The sequence below is a fragment of the Lepidothrix coronata genome, unplaced genomic scaffold (genome assembly GCF_001604755.1).
Source record: "Lepidothrix coronata isolate B3197 unplaced genomic scaffold, Lepidothrix_coronata-1.0 Scaffold138, whole genome shotgun sequence".
NCBI lineage: Eukaryota > Metazoa > Chordata > Aves > Passeriformes > Pipridae > Lepidothrix > Lepidothrix coronata.
In genome coordinates, this window is record NW_016690318.1 from 2,124,636 (window position 1) to 2,142,249 (window position 17,614).

At 38.9% G+C, this 17,614-nt stretch overlaps 1 protein-coding gene across 4 annotated transcripts in view; it reads left to right on the forward strand.

Moving 5' to 3' along the window:
• The first annotated feature begins 8,365 nt into the window (after nt 1–8,365).
• Nucleotides 8,366–17,614, forward strand: part of FAM98B (family with sequence similarity 98 member B) — an 18,552-nt gene continuing 9,303 nt past the window's right edge. For 2 of the 4 annotated variants that reach the window (XM_017827376.1, XM_017827378.1), the window contains exons 1-4: nt 8,366–8,472; nt 9,663–9,811; nt 10,605–10,739; nt 11,426–11,604. In XM_017827376.1, the coding sequence (XP_017682865.1) occupies nt 8,396–8,472; nt 9,663–9,811; nt 10,605–10,739; nt 11,426–11,604 (540 nt within the window). In that variant the 5' untranslated portion in view covers nt 8,366–8,395. Of the gene's footprint in view, nt 8,473–8,769; nt 8,874–9,206; nt 9,293–9,662; nt 9,812–10,604; nt 10,740–11,425; nt 11,605–17,614 lie in introns of those variants that run through there. The other 2 variants (XM_017827377.1, XM_017827379.1) reach the window with 2 other exon arrangements.

Below are 17,614 nucleotides of genomic sequence, written 5' to 3' on the forward strand. Positions count from 1 at the left end.
GAAGATAAGCTATTTGCAAAAACTTGATATTTAACAAAGACAGTGCTTTACAGCAAAGCTGTATTTTATTTCAAACAATTATACTAATATTAAGAGGATACACACAAATCCTGCCAGATTCTTTCTGAAAGAACAGAAAAAATTCTGAGCCTCCTGAGCATTCTCCAAAAGCATTTAAAATATAAAAAAACCACTTGTGGATGACCCTTCTGATTTCATCTCACAAACAGTATGTTGAGAGCATCTGAGATTTATGCAATGCAGGAATTTGGGAAAAGGGAGAAGAGACTGTTCTTAAAGAGCTGCAACTGTGCTAAAAATTCCTGTTATTATACATTACCAGTAAGCTCAGAAATATATTAGAAGCATTCTAATAGCATCAGCCACGATACTATCATGTCAAATTGGATCTCTAAAAAGGAAAGTATAAGCAATAAATGTACTGGAAGGTCAGAGGAAGACTTTGGCACTATCAGAATAGACTGGATCTAAACATTTTTTCTGATGGGGAAAAATAGCCATTAGAAAAATGATTGTTGCTATTTATGAACATCAGGTTGCTAAGTGACATCATGTGATGCTCACTGCTTCATCGGCCACCCACAGTTCTCAAGGAATAGCAACAGAGGGGGTGAAAGGGGTGAAATAAAACCAAAAGGCTGAGTTACTATTAAAAAAAAAAAAAAAGGGCCTACAGTTCAAAGCAAAGCGAAATAAGCTTTCTAAAAATACCTTATTTTTTTTCTAGGAGAATCCAATAGAATTATGCTAAGAACTTTTCACAAAAGCAATAGATAGGTGAATCATTTGAAAGAGAAAGCTTAAGAACCGAAACCTCACCCCAACCTGACATATAAGTTAGGGACTTAGTTTTATATATACATATGTATATGTATAGATGTGTGCACATATGAGTTTGTACTAGATTTTCCATGAGAGGAAGACTGCATACATTAAGGGCCACATCATACATTTTTTATTGGCTTCTAATACTGTCAGACTTCAATAATTTGGGCTGAAATGCTTCATGCTCCTTTATTTACTCAAAAGTCTGCACAATTCATTTATTCCTGTTGTCTCATAAGAAAACCTTTAATGGTATAGGTTTAATTTGGTTAGCATCCAAATCACTTCCTATTTTGGATACTCCTATCACTCAGGGTTTAAAAAGAATGGGACATAATCAAGCATGCTCATGCTTTCTTACTAGTGTATCTTTTTAGCTGTTAATATTTAGCCATTTTTTAATCCTTTTTTTTTAATCACTTTTCCCATTATGACTTCTTTTTGATGGCTTCTTGAATGCTTTACTTTGCACCACAAACATTAATTTTAACTTTACTGATGCTTTGCTTTAACCTTTAATACCAATATATAAAATGATCAAAAATATAGATATATCCTAAATGTTCTTTCTCCCACCTTCTCACAGACTCCTGTTGCTTCTCTTCAGATTCTTATCCACAAACTCTGGCAGCTTGCATTTTCAATGAGCATACATACAACAGATTATTAATTTAATGTCTGTTGTTCAGAGAAAACCATTTAGGATATTGAATTAATTCTCTCTATTCTCACATACAGTGCTTATAAAGGAAAGGCAATTTGGCAGTAGTGACTGCTAGGATAAATGTGTTATACAGGTAAGGTAGGGGGAATGTTTGTTGATTTTTCCCTCAAAACATGATTATTGATACATCATTGTTTACTTTCCAAGTTATACACACAGAAGTGAGTAGCCTGTGTACAGTTTCAGTATCACAAGTTTATCTCAATTTACATTCATGTCACACTTTGATTTGGACCTTAATTCCCTAACTAGGAGGGAATTTCTATCTAATCTTGTTTGTTGAAGCGTTTCCATTACCAGGCTCCCTGAAAACTGCTTGTGTTGCTCTACTGAAGCCTTTACATTACTAGTGGATCTTATTTTGGAGAGGGAAAGGCAAGAATTTCATTGCACACACACTTCTTTTTCGACGTTTTCGTTTGTGCTGTTGAAAAAGAAAAACACAACAAAAAGACAAATATGCCCTCAGTTCATTTTCCCATGCTAACAGAGAAGCTTTTTTTTTTGCTGTGGCAAACACACCTTCCAGACAGGGAGTTGCATTTGGACTTTAGTGGTTCACTCCCTTCCTGTTTGAGACCAATTATGTCTCATTTGCAATACCATTAGTCAAGGAAGTGGCTATCCCTGAGGTCACTTCTCAGCCCACCCTTCCTAAATGGCACTGGTATGCCTTTCTTCCAAGCCACGGGGACAGGAGGTTGGGCCCTCCCTGTGGTGTGGGCTACTCCAAACGTACAAGCAACGTCAATCTTTCAGGACTGGCCACAACTAGTGCAAGTTCAAATGCTCCAAACTAATTTGAAAGCTATGGTTTGAAAAATTACGCTGGCTATTTATTAAAACAGCAAGCATGATCAGACCAAGCCAACTTGATGGTTTAACAGATGGAAGCTTGTTAAAATCTTTATTCCAGTATGTTAAGAATCCAGTTTTGCTATAAATTGTGAAGTATGACTTGTGAGTCAAGCCCCAGTGGAATGGATGTCTCATACTCTGAAAGTCTCAGCTTTACATTCAAGATCCAACATTTGCTACCTTGTGATGTTTTGACCTGGATTTTTTTAAGAAGTAAACTATTCCCATCATTTAATAATATTCCATGTTTCCTATATTTTATTTTAACTAAGACAGATATTCTGATACTTTACATTTTATCAGTCAGGGAGAGTACAATTATTATTATTATTATTTCTTAAATGTATTAAGTTCTGGTCTACCGTCTTTACTACTCAGATAACACTGTTTTTACACCTGAAGCACGGAGCTTTAAGCGATTTACCAAGATTACACTCTGTAATGGCTAGCAGAGAAATAATTTTATCTTACTATATGCAGAAGTTCTTCCTTTCTCTGATTTCTCATCAGAAAGAAGCTAATAGGGAAAAAAAAACCCAGAAAATTCACTTACTTCCATGGCAAATCCATGAAATAAAGAAACGGGTAGTGATAAAATAGGTATGAGTTGAAAGAAGGGCCTGCTGCAAATCTATATAGCCAGTTTCCCTGTGGATGCAGCACAGTTCCTGTGTACAGTGTGTACCTCACACACACACTTTCCTAGAGAACTCTGCAGCCTTTCAGTGTTACTGACACAGGTTATCGGGACTCAGTAGCAGGTTTCTGACATCAGAGAATCCCTCTCAGATAACTCACACCCGTGGTCATATACTTTCTTTGGGACTTAAATATTCATAATTTTCTAATTAAATTTGCGTTGGCATAAGAACTATCATAAGACTTATCTCTGTTGTACTTTCTTAAAATGAAAACAGAATAAATAGCAATCAAGCACCTATGCCTACATCATACATGAGTATAAAAGCTTAAAATAAAAAGCTTGTGTACACTTATAAGGAAATCAATTTTCAACCAGAAAACCTAAAAGCAGGAACACTTTCTGCTTGTTTTTTCACTCCAGTAACTCCAGTTTTGAGCTGAGATTAATAAAGTTACCTTTCAGTGAAACAAGTGAAAGACAACAGAGAATGGCTGTAATACATAAAGCTCCTCACAATGAAGCCCCACCACTTAACTTCTAAGAAATAATGTCATTGTAAATCATGATGTGATGAATGCTTCACTGAAATGATTCATGCCATATGGACTGAAGAGCAAAACGGGCACAGTTTATTTTTAAAAGAATGAGAAATCCGAACTTGGAATACTCATTGCTTTGTCCTGCCAGGCTGAACATTTGCTGTAGCAGGGCCCAGACTTACTGCAGGTCTGTCTTTTTTTGCTCACTTAATGTGTTGCACTAGTTTGTGGCTTCAAACTCATTCATAATGGAATAGTGTCTATGAAATTATGACCAGTACTCTGCAGCCTCTTCTGCAAGGAAATGTTCACTGGGCACCTACAGGCTAAATTATCTTCTCACTTTCTCTTTAAAAAAAAGCCAAGAAACTTCAGAAGTAATTAGTCCTCACAGTATAGTTACTATCTTGGTAGTGAGAAGACAATTAAACTGAGTCCCCTGATAGAGGTGAAAGGTGCTGGTAATTCCACAAGTCACTCAGCTTTCCCTTTTGTAAAACTGCTTATGGTCAATGCCTGTATTGTCTGTATTAAATGCTCTGTATTGTTGTGTATTAATATATTCAATGTGAGACTCCATTTAAGCAACAGAAATCTAGGTTCTTTCAATAGTCATAATACTTCTCTTGTAATATGCCACTAGAAGAAACCAAAAGCAAATTACTTATATTTATTTAGTGATGCTAAAAGGTAGAAGCACATCTCACTGAAATATTTAGGCCCCGCACCTACTACTTCTAAAGTAAATGACAAAAATTTCAGTAACTTCAACTATGTGCAAATAAGTCTGTAACATTCAGAACTAGACTGTGCCTTATTCATTTTATTTCAACTCAAGGACAATGAAAAGCCACCATCTTCTTAGTCAAATACTGGAAAAAGAGTACAAGTCTGTATGTTCCAGTCATTGTGCATGGTATTGATGATTGCCTGGTTCTGACCTCCCCACCACCACCTGTGCAGAGAGATGTGCCCTGAGGAATTAGTTTGAGAGCAGTCCATTGTCAAGAAATTGAGCTTTGAATTCCACAGAACTTATCACTGTGCATAGTTTCTTGAAGGAATTAATTTTGGATTGAAAACTTGATGTCACTACTTCAGGTGGCTTGGTTTGGTCTGGAAGATGTTAGAAGGGTGATTTCTAAATCAAATGTTTATGATGAGACATCAACTTCAGTAGGGTAGCCTGTAAATTGATGGGAAGGATTCTTGTACTTATCAGGTTCGGTGAAGTTAGTATCACATCATTCACATCTACTTCATTTGCTCACGATGGAAGCTGAACTTATCCTATACTAATTTAAACTGATGAAAAAATATCTGTGTAAAGAAGTTCCTTCATTGTAACAATTGAACCTGTTATTGATCTGTTTTAAAAACTCAATATAAGCTGCTTATATCAACTTAAGTATGCACAAAGGGATGTCTTTTCTCTATAATTTCTGAACTGTACTCATAAAATACAGCATCGCACATAGGCGAGATTCTGTGAAAGTGTCAATTCCTTCTCCACTCTTATGATCCCCCCTAGTGGTCAATTAATTGTCTGCTAGATGTTTCTTAGTACTACAAATTATTTGTACCTCTTCTGCATTAAAGCAATGTCTGTCTTCTCCTTGTTTGAATTCAAGGAATTTAACTCACTTTTCATTCATTTTTCATTCCTGTGCTGCATATGAGAAGAACAAAGCAAAGAATCTTTTGAAACATGCAGCTAGCACGTCTGTGGGCAGCTTTATTTTCCATACTAGGAGCAGGCGGATTGTACCCACCACGTAGAACCCACAGCCTGCTCTGTTGGCAGCGCAGACCAAGAGGTCTGCTGCAGGAGTAAGCAGGACCCTTCCACCCCATTCTTGCCATTAGGCTGTATGAGAATGCCCAGTGCCCATTGCAAGCCTAGCAAAAGGAACACTGCTCAAGGAGTTTTGAACAGCATAACCATTTGTGACTTGTCATATTCATACAAGTAGTTTGGTAAGTGGTTGGGGTTTACCTACCTCAATAGAAAATTGAGTTACGTGTTTTGGTTTTCAGTAAGATTACAGGCAACTTGTAATTGTAAAGATTTAATATGAATTGGCAAAAGATCAGTCCCTGAAATTCTTGTCTTCACTTCGCTGCGCAGACAGCTGCAGCTGCCATTTTGTATCAGTTCAAGTTGACTCGAGTCAGTGCTGATCCCAGCGCTACCTTCATTTTCTAACCTTGGCTATGCACCTCTACTCCTTCCTTATGCTAGTACCAAGAGTTATCTGACTGCTGAGGGAGATGGCTAACGGGCAGACTATTGAAAAAGAATTCCTGACAAAAGCTGAAAAGCTCTAGGGCAATGACCTAACTCAAGCTCCATGCGCCTTTTGTTTGAAAGTACTGGCTGTATGCTGAGATCTCTTCCTTCGATGTTCTTGCTTGTGTGTTTTTATGTTCATGTTTGTATACTGCAGAGGGCACGGGGCAAATGCAAAGTCCACTCCCACGGGCATAGATTGTTACAAAATGTTTTTAGCCAGCTTTATCAAGATTCTTTTTCTCCCCTCACAGATGGGAAACTCAGAAATGGACATGGAGAAAGCTGTGGAGTGAAAGAATGGCAACCCTGTGGGAAGAACCTAAGTATATGATCACAAGCAAAAATGTCTTTCAATTGTGGGTGTTCATATACAATTTGTGAAATTCGAACTTGTTTTTCCTCATAATGTCTCTACTATAGAGAAAAGTTATGATTTTTCAAAGAAATCTTGTGCAATTAAAGCAGCGACTGATGCATGTCCTTGGCTATCATAGATATGCAATATTATCAAAAGAGAGTGGGAGAAATAACTAGTTTATGTATTGTCCTGTAACATAAATTAGCAAAATACTTTTATGGCATGTAGGAAAACGTACAGAGAGATCCAGGGAAAGCATCTCTTAAATTACCAGTTTACTTTCTAGTTTTGATAGATTATGTTATGCTATTTTCAATTCCACTTGTTCCCAGTTCTTTTTCTTAGCCTGCACTGTTGGGTGACATGAAAACTACAAAACAACTGTACAGTGATGATTCACTGTGGGTAGCACAGAGATACATCTTTAAAAAAGAAAAGCAAAAGCAAAGAGAACTGGCTATTCCTGTCTACTTCTGTGTATCTTGTTTTCTCATTCTATTAGCTGGATGTTAATGTTTAAAAAGGAGCAAGAGTTTATGTTCAGAATCTCTGCTCTCAGATGCATACTCCTTCATTTACAGAAATTATCATGTTAACCCATTTGAAACAAAAGGCGTTTTAAAGCTCAGTCATATGGTACATGACAGTTGAGAGTTGTGAAAGAGACCACCGAGTGTACACATATGGTCAACATAAGCGTATCAGGCTTTAGGATGTTCTTCTTTCCACTAACTGCCATCAACAATGTTTTTAATTTCTAAATTCCCATCTCTGGGTGTGGGACGATGCCGGGGTTTGGAAATTGTTAACTCACTTGTCTACCATTGGTTTCTGTGTTGCCATAGTTATTATATTGTCTCCTTGCATTGGCTAGCCAAATGGCCAATCCCATCCTTGGCCCAGCAGCCCTTATAAACTGCGGGAAATTTGAATAAAGTCTCTTCTTCACTGCTGGATTCCCTGTGTGGTCTCTGTCTCCTGGCTTAAGTAACTCCACCACCTGTCCCTGCCACAAGGGATGAGCAGCCGGGGGGGTGATTCCAGCCCTGAAAACCTTCACAGAGCGGCCAGCAGTGACCCCTTACAAACCCCTCAAACTGCAACAGGACGATGTCCTGATTCCCACTTTTTAAAGCTTAGCACTCAAGAAAACCATGTCTTCTGTTAAATAATTCAAAATAGTTGCTTCAAAAAATGTGGAGATCTCCCGCATTAAGAATATCTATGTTGTAATTACTTCCACCTGACTATATGTCTTTATGGGTCTTCATCACAGATTCAGCTGCTGGATTTTCTGAAGGCCCATGTAGGAAAACATCGGTAAATAAAAACAAAAGGACTGTCATGGTTTAACCCCACCCCGCAACTAAGCAACACACAGCCATTCACTTGCTCCCCCACCAGTGGGACTGGGGAGAGAATCTGAAAAGTAAAACTGAGAACACTCATAGGTTAAGAAGTAAGGAATAAAAGCTAGAAAACTTTTGACTTAACTGTAGGTTGAGATAAAGACAGTTTAATAGGTAAAGCAGAAGTCATGCATGCAAGCAAAGCAAAGCAAGGAATTAATTCACTGCTTCCCATGGGCAGACAGCCACATGTTCAGCCACCCCAAAGGCAGCAGTTACTTCCAAAGACAAATGCCATCACTGCCTTTCCTCCTTTTTCTCCTCAGCTTTATACACTGAGCATGAGGCCACACAGTATGGAATATCCCTGTGGTCAGCTATGCCCTCTCCCAGCTTCCCATGCATCCCCAGCCCCCTCACACATTGGGCAGTATGAAAAGCAGAAAAGGCCTTGGCTCTGTGTAAGAACTGTTCAGCAATAACAAAAACATCTCTACATTATCAACCCTGTTTTCAGCATGAATCCAAAATGCAGCCCCATACCAGTCACTGGGAAGAAAATTAACCCTATACCAGTCAAAACCAGCACAGCAAAATCGAGGAAAGTCAGGGCTACAGGTGCTCTGGAGACAAGGTCTGCACCGTCTCAGGCAGAATTTCACAATTTGAGAGATCCCAGAAATACCGCTGAGGTCCAGGCCTAAAAACCTGCTTTTTTCAACCATGTCCTAGAGTGGCTTGGAGCAGTTCTAAGGGCTGCAGAGCTGGCTGCCCTGGCATGAGCCATGTCCGGAGGCCCAAACGGTGGCAGTGGTCTCCCCTGGTCCTGCATTTCTCAGGGGCCTGGTGCCCAATGGAGCGGGTAGATGTCGGGTGAGCCGATACACTGGGCAGGGTTTGGGCCACGTCCGCGGCACAGCCGCAGGGCCCGGAGACGAGCCCCGCCGGGGGGAGGGTGAGGGCCCCAGTGCGGGACGAAAGGCAGAGCCAGCCTGGCCTCCACGAAAGGTTCATCCCCAGCCACGTGCGCGGCGGCCCTCAGCGGCTCTGCAGCAGCTGCGGGCGGAGGCGGCCCGGCAGAGGGGCGGGGGCAGCCCGGGGCCTCCCCCGCCCGGGCTCCCGCGCTGCGGCAGCGGAACGCGCTGGCGGGCGCGGGTTGCGGAGGGCCGGTTTGGGGCGCGCACCGCGCGGCGCCGGCATGAGGGAGCTGCCGCCGGGCCCGGCGATGGAGAGCGACATCTTGGACGCGCTGGAGGCCCTGGGGTAACCGGGGAACAGCGGCAGCTTCCCTTGCGGGGGGCCGGGAAAAACCCGGCCGGGCTCGGAGCGGGGCAACGCCGCCGCGGGCGGGAGGCCGGGCCGGAGGCGGGGGCGGGGGCGGAGGCGAGAGGAGGGGAGCGAGGGGTCGGCGGAGGGACGGGCCCCGCGTTGCGGCCGTGCCGGGTGGGCCCGGTGGGGCTGGGCCTCGGGCCTCGCCCGGCAGCGCGGTCACGGCGGGTGCGGGGGCTCGCCCTGGGTGTGGCGGGGGAGGGCAGAGGGGCGCGGCCGCGCCGTGGGTGCGGGGGCGCACACCGGGTCCGGTCACACAGCGGCGGCCGCGGGGTATGGTCGGGCAGCACCTCGCTCTTTGGTGCCTGCTGACCTCCCGCGATGTGCTTCGGATGCTACGGAGCAGAAACGGTGTAAAATTTAGTTTAATTTTCAGTTGTCTTATTGCTAGGGATGTGAATTGCTAATATTAGAAGGAGATTTAACTAAACATTTGAATTAATACTTAAGTTCTCTATTAAGGATGTACTGAGAGTTGAAAGTCTGTTTTCATGTGAAAATGCCTGCCTCCTATTTTCTGGCAAACTATTTTGTTTCTAAATGACCAATAATTTTTTGGTGTGTTTAAAAAAAAAAATCTAAATTATTCCTTGAAAAAAGTAACTTCCAAGGATTAATTCCTTCAAGTGTAGTTACTAACTAGCTTATAGTAAAATAATGTAAAAACACGTAGATTTTATGTTAAACTTGCTTCTTATTGCTAATGTTTATCTGTCTGTGCAGGTACACGGGTGCCCTGTTGGAGGAGGAAGCACTGAACAAAGCTGCAGAAAATGGATTGTCTTCACCAGAATTTTTTGAGCTTTGTGTTTGGTTAGGTTCCCAAATAAAATCACTTTGCAATATGGAAGAAAGCATCACTTCAGGAGATGGTATATGAATGCAAATTTAGTAAAGCAATATTGTATTTGTTCAGTGGATTTAGACCCATATTGTTCAGCTAACAATGAAGTTACAGTGTTGAAGTTTACAAGATAACTGAAAGATAGCCAAGCTGAGGCTGATATTTCTGTGTATGTACCTCTTAGATTAAGGTTTTGTGTTGTGAAGATTGTTTCAAAAGAAAAAAAAGAAGGTTATTTTGGATGGGTTTTGGTCTACATAAATATAAAAAGTAATTCACCCATGTAATCATATTTTTATGGCTTAAATTGCAGTGCCTGGTATTTTCATCTTGTTGATCCAATGCAGCGTTCCATTCAGCACTGTGTGTAGATATGTGAGATGCTCAGTAGCGTTACCTGATAATTTCTGTTGAGTGCTGGAATTTGGATGAGATTTCATATTACTTATGTTTTCACCAAAAAAGTAGTAAAACTAACTGAAAATAATGGGCTTATGACTCCTGTAATTTCTTCATCAGAAAATTGACTGCATTGACTGCTATTTTGTAAACAGTTCAATTCCTTGGGATGTTCTTTTGCATTTGTGTCTTCAGAGACACGAATTCACCTTCTCATTCAAAGCATGAGTACAATACACTATCGTAAGGCTTGTCTGCTCATAGGACGTTTTCAAGAAAAAAAGAAAATGTTACTAGTGTGGTTTGTGGTTAATCTTTGTCTGGGCTGTTGAAATCTGCAATTTAAGTGTATAAGTTAAGAAAATTAGATTGCAGTTTGATGTTTTTGTAAAAAGACATAAACTTTGGATTTATTTCCATAGGTATGAAAGATATAGAGAGCTTCCAGCTTGAGATGAGTGGCTTTCTGAGAGAAATGGCTTGTCCATATTCATCACTTATATCTGGAGACATCAAGGACAGATTAAGAGGGAAAGAAGATTGTCTTAAACTCCTGTGTAAGTAGTTACCATATTTCCCATCTATAATACAGTATTTTACATGCATGCCTTATCGTTATTGTATGATTTACATTGAAGAGTTCTATATGTGTCTTTAAATTGATGTGTACAATCATTACAGCTCAGCTAAGCACGCATCAGCTCACTTGTGCAGAAGTGGAAAATAGAAAAGTGTTAGAAAACTGGTTTAGCTGAAACTAAAATTTGTTTTCAAACTATGGTTCAACCTACTGAGGCCTCCTGATCCTTCTCTTGATCCAGTTCCAGTTCACCTAAACTGAGACCTTGCTTCCTGCTTTTCTGAGAGGTTTCTGCACAGCTTGAACAGAAATGCTGTGTGATTTGAAAGTAGTGAAAGCAGGATTGAGAGAAGCGAAGTCAAAGTTTAAGCTGGACAAAGGAGTGGCAGCAGGAACCAGTGTGATAATACAAAACTAACCAAGGAACTGGTGGTGGAAGTGAGTTGAGCAGTTAAATGCAATTTGTGGACTGAATGTAGGAAGTCGGGTGAGAGGGAGTTTAGATAAAGAATAGGAAACTGATACTGACCTGTCCAGAAGAGAACTGAGAGTCTTCCGTCTATCATGGTTGTCTTTTAAGTGTATATTGTAGGTGTATATGTGAATGTGGATGCAGAATTATTTATGTCTCTAAATCTGCCATTATAACACTTTTCTCTTTAGTATTTCTAAGTACAGAACTTCAGGCGTTAAAGATACTGCACAGCAAGAAAATCAAAGGCTCTCATTTGGAAAAGCACAATGAAATTCTTCAGGAAGTGCAAGCTATTTGCGATGCACTGGGTCTGCCAAACTCCTCGTCTTCTGGTATTCCTCCCTTGTTAACCAATGTGGAACAAAAGGTATGGGCTTTTATGTGTTCTCTCTATTGCTAAACTATAAGCATTATCTCTGTAAGCATTCATCCTAGAGTTAAGGGCCCAGCAGTCTTCTCTGTAAAAGCCCTACCTGACAAATGCGAGGGAATTTTAATTCTGAAATTCAGCTTAGTGTTTTAAGTTAAACTATTTTAGTTATAAGGTGAAGTATTTCAGCATTTCCCTGAGGTTGCCATCTACTTAATGAGACATACTTTGCCATGCAAGTTTGAGGTGTCAGATTTCCTCTTACCCATTCAAATGTGCTGCAGCAAGCAGAAGATTTTGGGTAATAACTGATTGTGCATTTATGTACCTCTAGTTATTTCTGGCATGTATTTAAATGTAATATCCAAAATTTAGATTAGTTCTTGTTAGTTTGTCAATTTCTTAATTGCAAGTATTGATTTGTTAGTGCCATTGCTTTAGTTGCAGAAGAGGATGAAAATGCCTGACTTGCCAGTAGTCAGCCATATTAAAAGTCAGCCACCTTAAACCTTATTCAACAGGGTAGTTCTCTGTGTAGTGTCCCTCCAGGTTCTAATTCATTTCACTGTCATGATCTTTAGTCTGATTTCCTTATTGCAGAATGTAAATAGGCTCTTGAGATGGCATTTATCTTTTGTGTCAGACAGCTGAAAGTTTTGCTTTTATTTCTCTCTAGTATTATTTCTCTCTTTAGAGAATGGGTGACCAACCCCCCCTTAAGAGGGGAATGAAAATCCCTCTGCTTCTGAGTCTTTGTACATGCCTTTACATGCTTCTGAAATCTTTTTACATGATTTTACATGATTATTCTTTTTAACTTTTTCCTCATCAACCAGTGAGCAGTTGAACATTCGGAGATTTTGGGGAGAGGGCCTGTTACATGGTTTTGTTACATCTGTATGTCTTTAGCCTGACAAGACAAAACCTTTGATTTATAAAAATTAAGGTGACAATGAAAATGCCTATTCCTGCACTATTAACTTTGCTTGATCTTTTTCGTTCTAAGGAAATCTTTAGTCTTTCTGTTATGTGTTTTTGAAAGGATGAAGAAACAATTCTAGCACTATTTTCTGAGAATTAAAATGTCTGAGTTACAGCTAATAACTAATTGATTTAAACTGGCCTGCTACTGCTGATCTCCCTCTGTGGGTGTTACCTGTGTTTACATTCCTGTGTTGTATGCTCCAGCCATGGCCAGTGGCCTTCCTTGCTTCACTTGTCAGGTACAGATTTACTTTCATGCCATTATGGGAATAGGACTCTAGTTCTGCAGTTGTGGGACAGCAAGACCAGACCTGGTGCACCAGTTCATTCATACACAGGTAGTGATTCTAGAAGATTTTATTTGAATTATTAGACACCTGGTATCTGCCACCTTTTGCAAAGTCTGAGATTTCCTATCAGATAAGACCACAGGTTTCAATTGTGTGTGTAGTGTTGCTGTCACAGTTTGTGTAAACTGTTATGGTTTCAGAAGTACTGAAGTGAACAGAATCTTTAAAGCATGTTATCTTTTTTTATTTTATTTTTTTAAATAGTACTGTCTGGGCTATTTTCCAGTAGTTTTAGGGTCTGTCAGTTCCATAGTGGTTATACCACTTGTTCTCACTTCAGAGTCTAGAAATGCAGCAAAAGTAGTTTGTTCATCTTCTGTGCCTCTAAATTAATAGTGTAAATTTTTCTCTGCATGTTTCATCCCTTCTAAACAAAGGATTTTTTCCTACCTCTTAGATTTTGTAGAATTTCTACTATCTGTTCACTTGTCCTTCACCCATTATTTTAATAATGGGTTCAGAGTTATATAGCTGCATTAGAAAGGTAATACCACCAATTAAAGTTCATTGGCTTTGTAAACATTTTTTTGAGCACCTTTGTTACCTTTTTTAATATTCTCACAAAAATTCACATGAAATGATTGCAAAATATTTTTGCAAATATTTTGTGCCTTTTGATTTAATTAGATTCTGCGTAAAGTTACACTGTTGATTTTTAGTATTACATCACTCATAATAGAAACTTACATACTGATCTAGTGTATGTATTTATTGTGTCTGTAGCATTTCAACATGTCTACTCTTTGTCTCTGTCTAGCATCTTCAGCATTCTCAGTAGCTGTGGGAGTAGTTCTGAGCGTAGTTTGGCTGTGCAGCAGCAATCTACCAAAGGGACAGATCACACATTGTGTTTTGGTATGGAACGTTAGAACATTGATTGTTTTAAATAATTTTTAGTTTATTTAAAAGACTAGTATAAAATGAGAATTGCTTTCTTCATTCAAACTGAGTTTTGTAGTAGCTCCAACTTTGAATATACAATCATAGCTAATATCTTCTGCATCTCCTGTCATTAACTGAGATAGTGGTTATCAACATACATAGGAAAATGTGAGAGAGACATTGACAGTATTACAGCCTTCTACCACTAAATATATTTTATTTTATTGTATAGTAATGAAAAACTAATAGCAATTTTTTAGTTTTTTAAAGTGCTGTTCCCTTTTAAAGTGTGTTTGTAAAGAGCAACTCTAGGAGTCATTCTGAAATTTAGTGCCAAAAGCCCCATAAATTCTAAAGGACCATTGATTAAAGATTCAGAAAAGTTTATGCCAATGTTGTGCTTTTTAACTCATGCTCACATCTGGCTTTTTTTCCAGTCAAGATACTGTGAATTTTACACCTAATTACAAAGTTACATTGCAATACTGTTTAGTTGAAAAACATCTTAAGTTATGCTATTCAAAAGACTTCTAAAATTTTTTTGCCCAAGTAATTTGCTTTCTGATATGTGAAAAGTAGTTCCCTATTTTTTACATATCAGTAGAGAATGAAAAGAAACTATAAAATATTACCAAAGAAACTAAATCAAAACTAAGCTAAAATAACATTTAAGTGAAGTATGAGAAGAATGCTTTTTAAAATATTTGGGTACATTTCCTAGAATTTGTTAATATATAAATTAATATGTTGCTTTTAACTTTTGGTGTGTAGTAATTTTACAGCTGTAATGATGCCTGTGCAGTGGAGTATTTACGTAGTTTATTTATGTAGTTTTAGGGAACAAGACAAAAGAGTTGTCCTGTTCACCAGATATAAAGGTCAAACAAAAATGTATTTAAAGTTAGATGAATACTGAAGTTATCTGCAGGTATATGGAAGAGAGGCAGAGGATGGTTAAAATTATTTTGTGATTTTAGGTGATCTTGCTGCAATTGTGCAGTACACCTTATGACTAATTAGGACAATATTCTTTCCTTAAAATGTTAATAGTTTAACTTAAACTAATAAAATTATACCTCTCCCCAGGTCAGGATTTTTCAAAATCTTAGAAACCCTGGAGGTGCATGTATATATGATTATCTGTGCAAAAGGTTTTAAACAAAAATTACTGCTGTTTTGACAGTGGATAATGATAATTAATAAATATATTGAACATGATAATTAAATGTGAGCTAAATGCTTTTAAAGGAGTACAAAATTACAAACAAGTGAAAAATGTCATGTTCAATACATAAAGATATGCTTTTTTTGATAACAGAAGAATAACTGTGTATTTTTATATAGCAGATTTTGAAGTTGGTATTTTTGTCTCAAACAGATCCAACAGCTGATTTGTTTTCATTCAATTTTTAGAGAGTGTGTGAACTTCCAAAGCAATTTCATAAATATTTAGTGTTACCAAGGTCATTGACTACACAGTATGTCGAATAGTCAAGTATACTCATCTCCATCTAGTTTTAATTATTTGGTTTGCTTTTTTACAGCTGAATGTGTGAAAACTTGAGGATGATTTGGCTGTGACGATTTGTTTTGCATTTCTTTGAGTATTTTTTCACTGCTCTTTTATCTGGGCACTGCTTTTGGTATTGTGGTGGGTTTTTTTAAACTCACGCTTATCCTTCTTAATCTAGGGCAACTGTCATGTTTGGGAATGTGGTTTATAGCGTAGATCCTCATATTTATTGTATTCTCATCCTCTGGCAGACAAGTGTATGTCAAAGTCCTTGTGCTCATAGCTCTGTCACCAGTTAAGGCTGGACAATGTATTCTGCAGCTGTAAGGCAGCTCAGCTTATTTCACTGTTATAGTAATAGGATTTCCCCATGAGGCTGCTGGTGGGAGTGAGGAGTAAAGTGGAGGTTCAGTAATCTGGGTATGACTTTACAGTGTGTCACAAACATGGACAAGTTCACCAGTGAAAAGATTCTTCCTTAACTGCTCCTTGATTAGTAAACCAGTGCTGGATAAAAATTACATAGGTATTCTCTTTAACTTGAAAAGAAGAGGTTGCAGAAATTTGGGGGTAGTTCTCAGTCAATAAAGGATTGTTTTATTTAGCTGGTCTTGTTTCTTTTACTTCCAATTTTCATTTATTATCTTCCTTAATTGTTCTTTCTAAACTTCCTTTAATTTTTCAGTCTATAGGAATCAGGAGTATGCGGTGCCAATAGATTTGTGATGGCACAATGTATGGCTTTTGTGTGTGGAGCTCAGTGACTTGCAGTAATTCTAATCTTTAGATAATATTCAGCATCACTGGTCTTCAGATCTTTTTTTACAGTCTAGCTGCAAATTACATTGAGGATTTGTTTTTGTTTTGTTGTGTTGGTTTTTTGTTCCAACAGCCAGTCAGTCTCATGTTGATAAGACTCTCTTCTTTTCAGCTCATTAGAACTTCTGAGGTTATATTTCTGACCTTAATCGTACATGGATAGACACTTCTTACCCAGTAGAATTTTTAATTCATCTGCTGTTCATTCCTTCTTCTATACTCATTACTGATTTCTTCATCTCTTGCTGTCATACTGATCTTGCTTTATTGTTGATTATTAACTTTAGATTTTGATTCTTCAGACATTTGTATAAATTCAAAAATGGTTTGCACTTAGGTGCATTTGAATTTTGGAGTGGAATATGAGAGGCACCATGTACATGCTTCAGCAAAATCAAAAAAAAGTTGGCTACATTTAGGAGATGGACAGACAACCCTGGAGTGCTTTTTGTTAAGAAAATAAAGGTTGTAGAGAAGCAAAAATTATCAGAGAAAGAGGAGTATTGGGCATCAGTAGGGTAAATGGAACTGAACTTTACCTCTTATTTTAATGTGGGTTTTTATATGAATGGAATATAACAGCAGGGAATATTACAATAATTAGATGCCTGCTTTTCAGATACTACTAAGCCATCTTTTCTGCTAGAGTCAAAATATTGTTTTGCCATAATTTGCTCACTGCACAATATTTTTTCCTGGGGTATTGTGTTTTTAACTTGTCAGTGCTGCCCAGAGGTGATGTAAAATAACAAAATATGTACACCTTAGTTTAGCAATCATTGGGGATGATATTTCTGTAGTATATAGAGCTCAAAACTGAGCTTTGAACCATACCTTTATGATAAAAGTAATGTAAATGCCTGTGTGCCTACAGGAAGTCTTATAATTCTTGCAGATGTATCTAGTGGCTCTCCCAAGCTACAGGTTTTACTGTAGATCATGCACTACCTTAATCCTTCCTTTGACATATAAAAGAAAATTAACACTAGTTTCAGTCTTGTTTTACTTGGTTCCCCATAATTATAATTTTTCTCCCATAGCATACTCCTGAAAAACCTGACAGCCCGCAGCTTGGACAGGGGCACTCTGTGCTGGGTTAGGAACTGGATGGAGGGCCGGGCTCAGAGAGTGGTGGTGAATGGTGCTGCATCCAGTTGGTGGCCGGTCACTAGTGGTGTCCCCCAGGGATCAGTGTTGGGCCCAGTTCTGTTTAATATCTTTACTGATGATCTGGATGAGGTGATTGAGTGTACCATTAGCAAATTTGCAAGATGACACCAAGATGAGGGGGAGTGTTGATCTGCTGGAAGGCAGGAGGGCTCTTCAGAGGGACCTGGACAAGCTGGAGAGATGGTCTGATTCCAACGAGATGAGGTTCAACAAGGTGAAGTGCCAGGTCCTCCACTTTGGCCACAACAACCCCCTGCAGCGCTACAGGCTGGGGACAGAGTGACTGGAG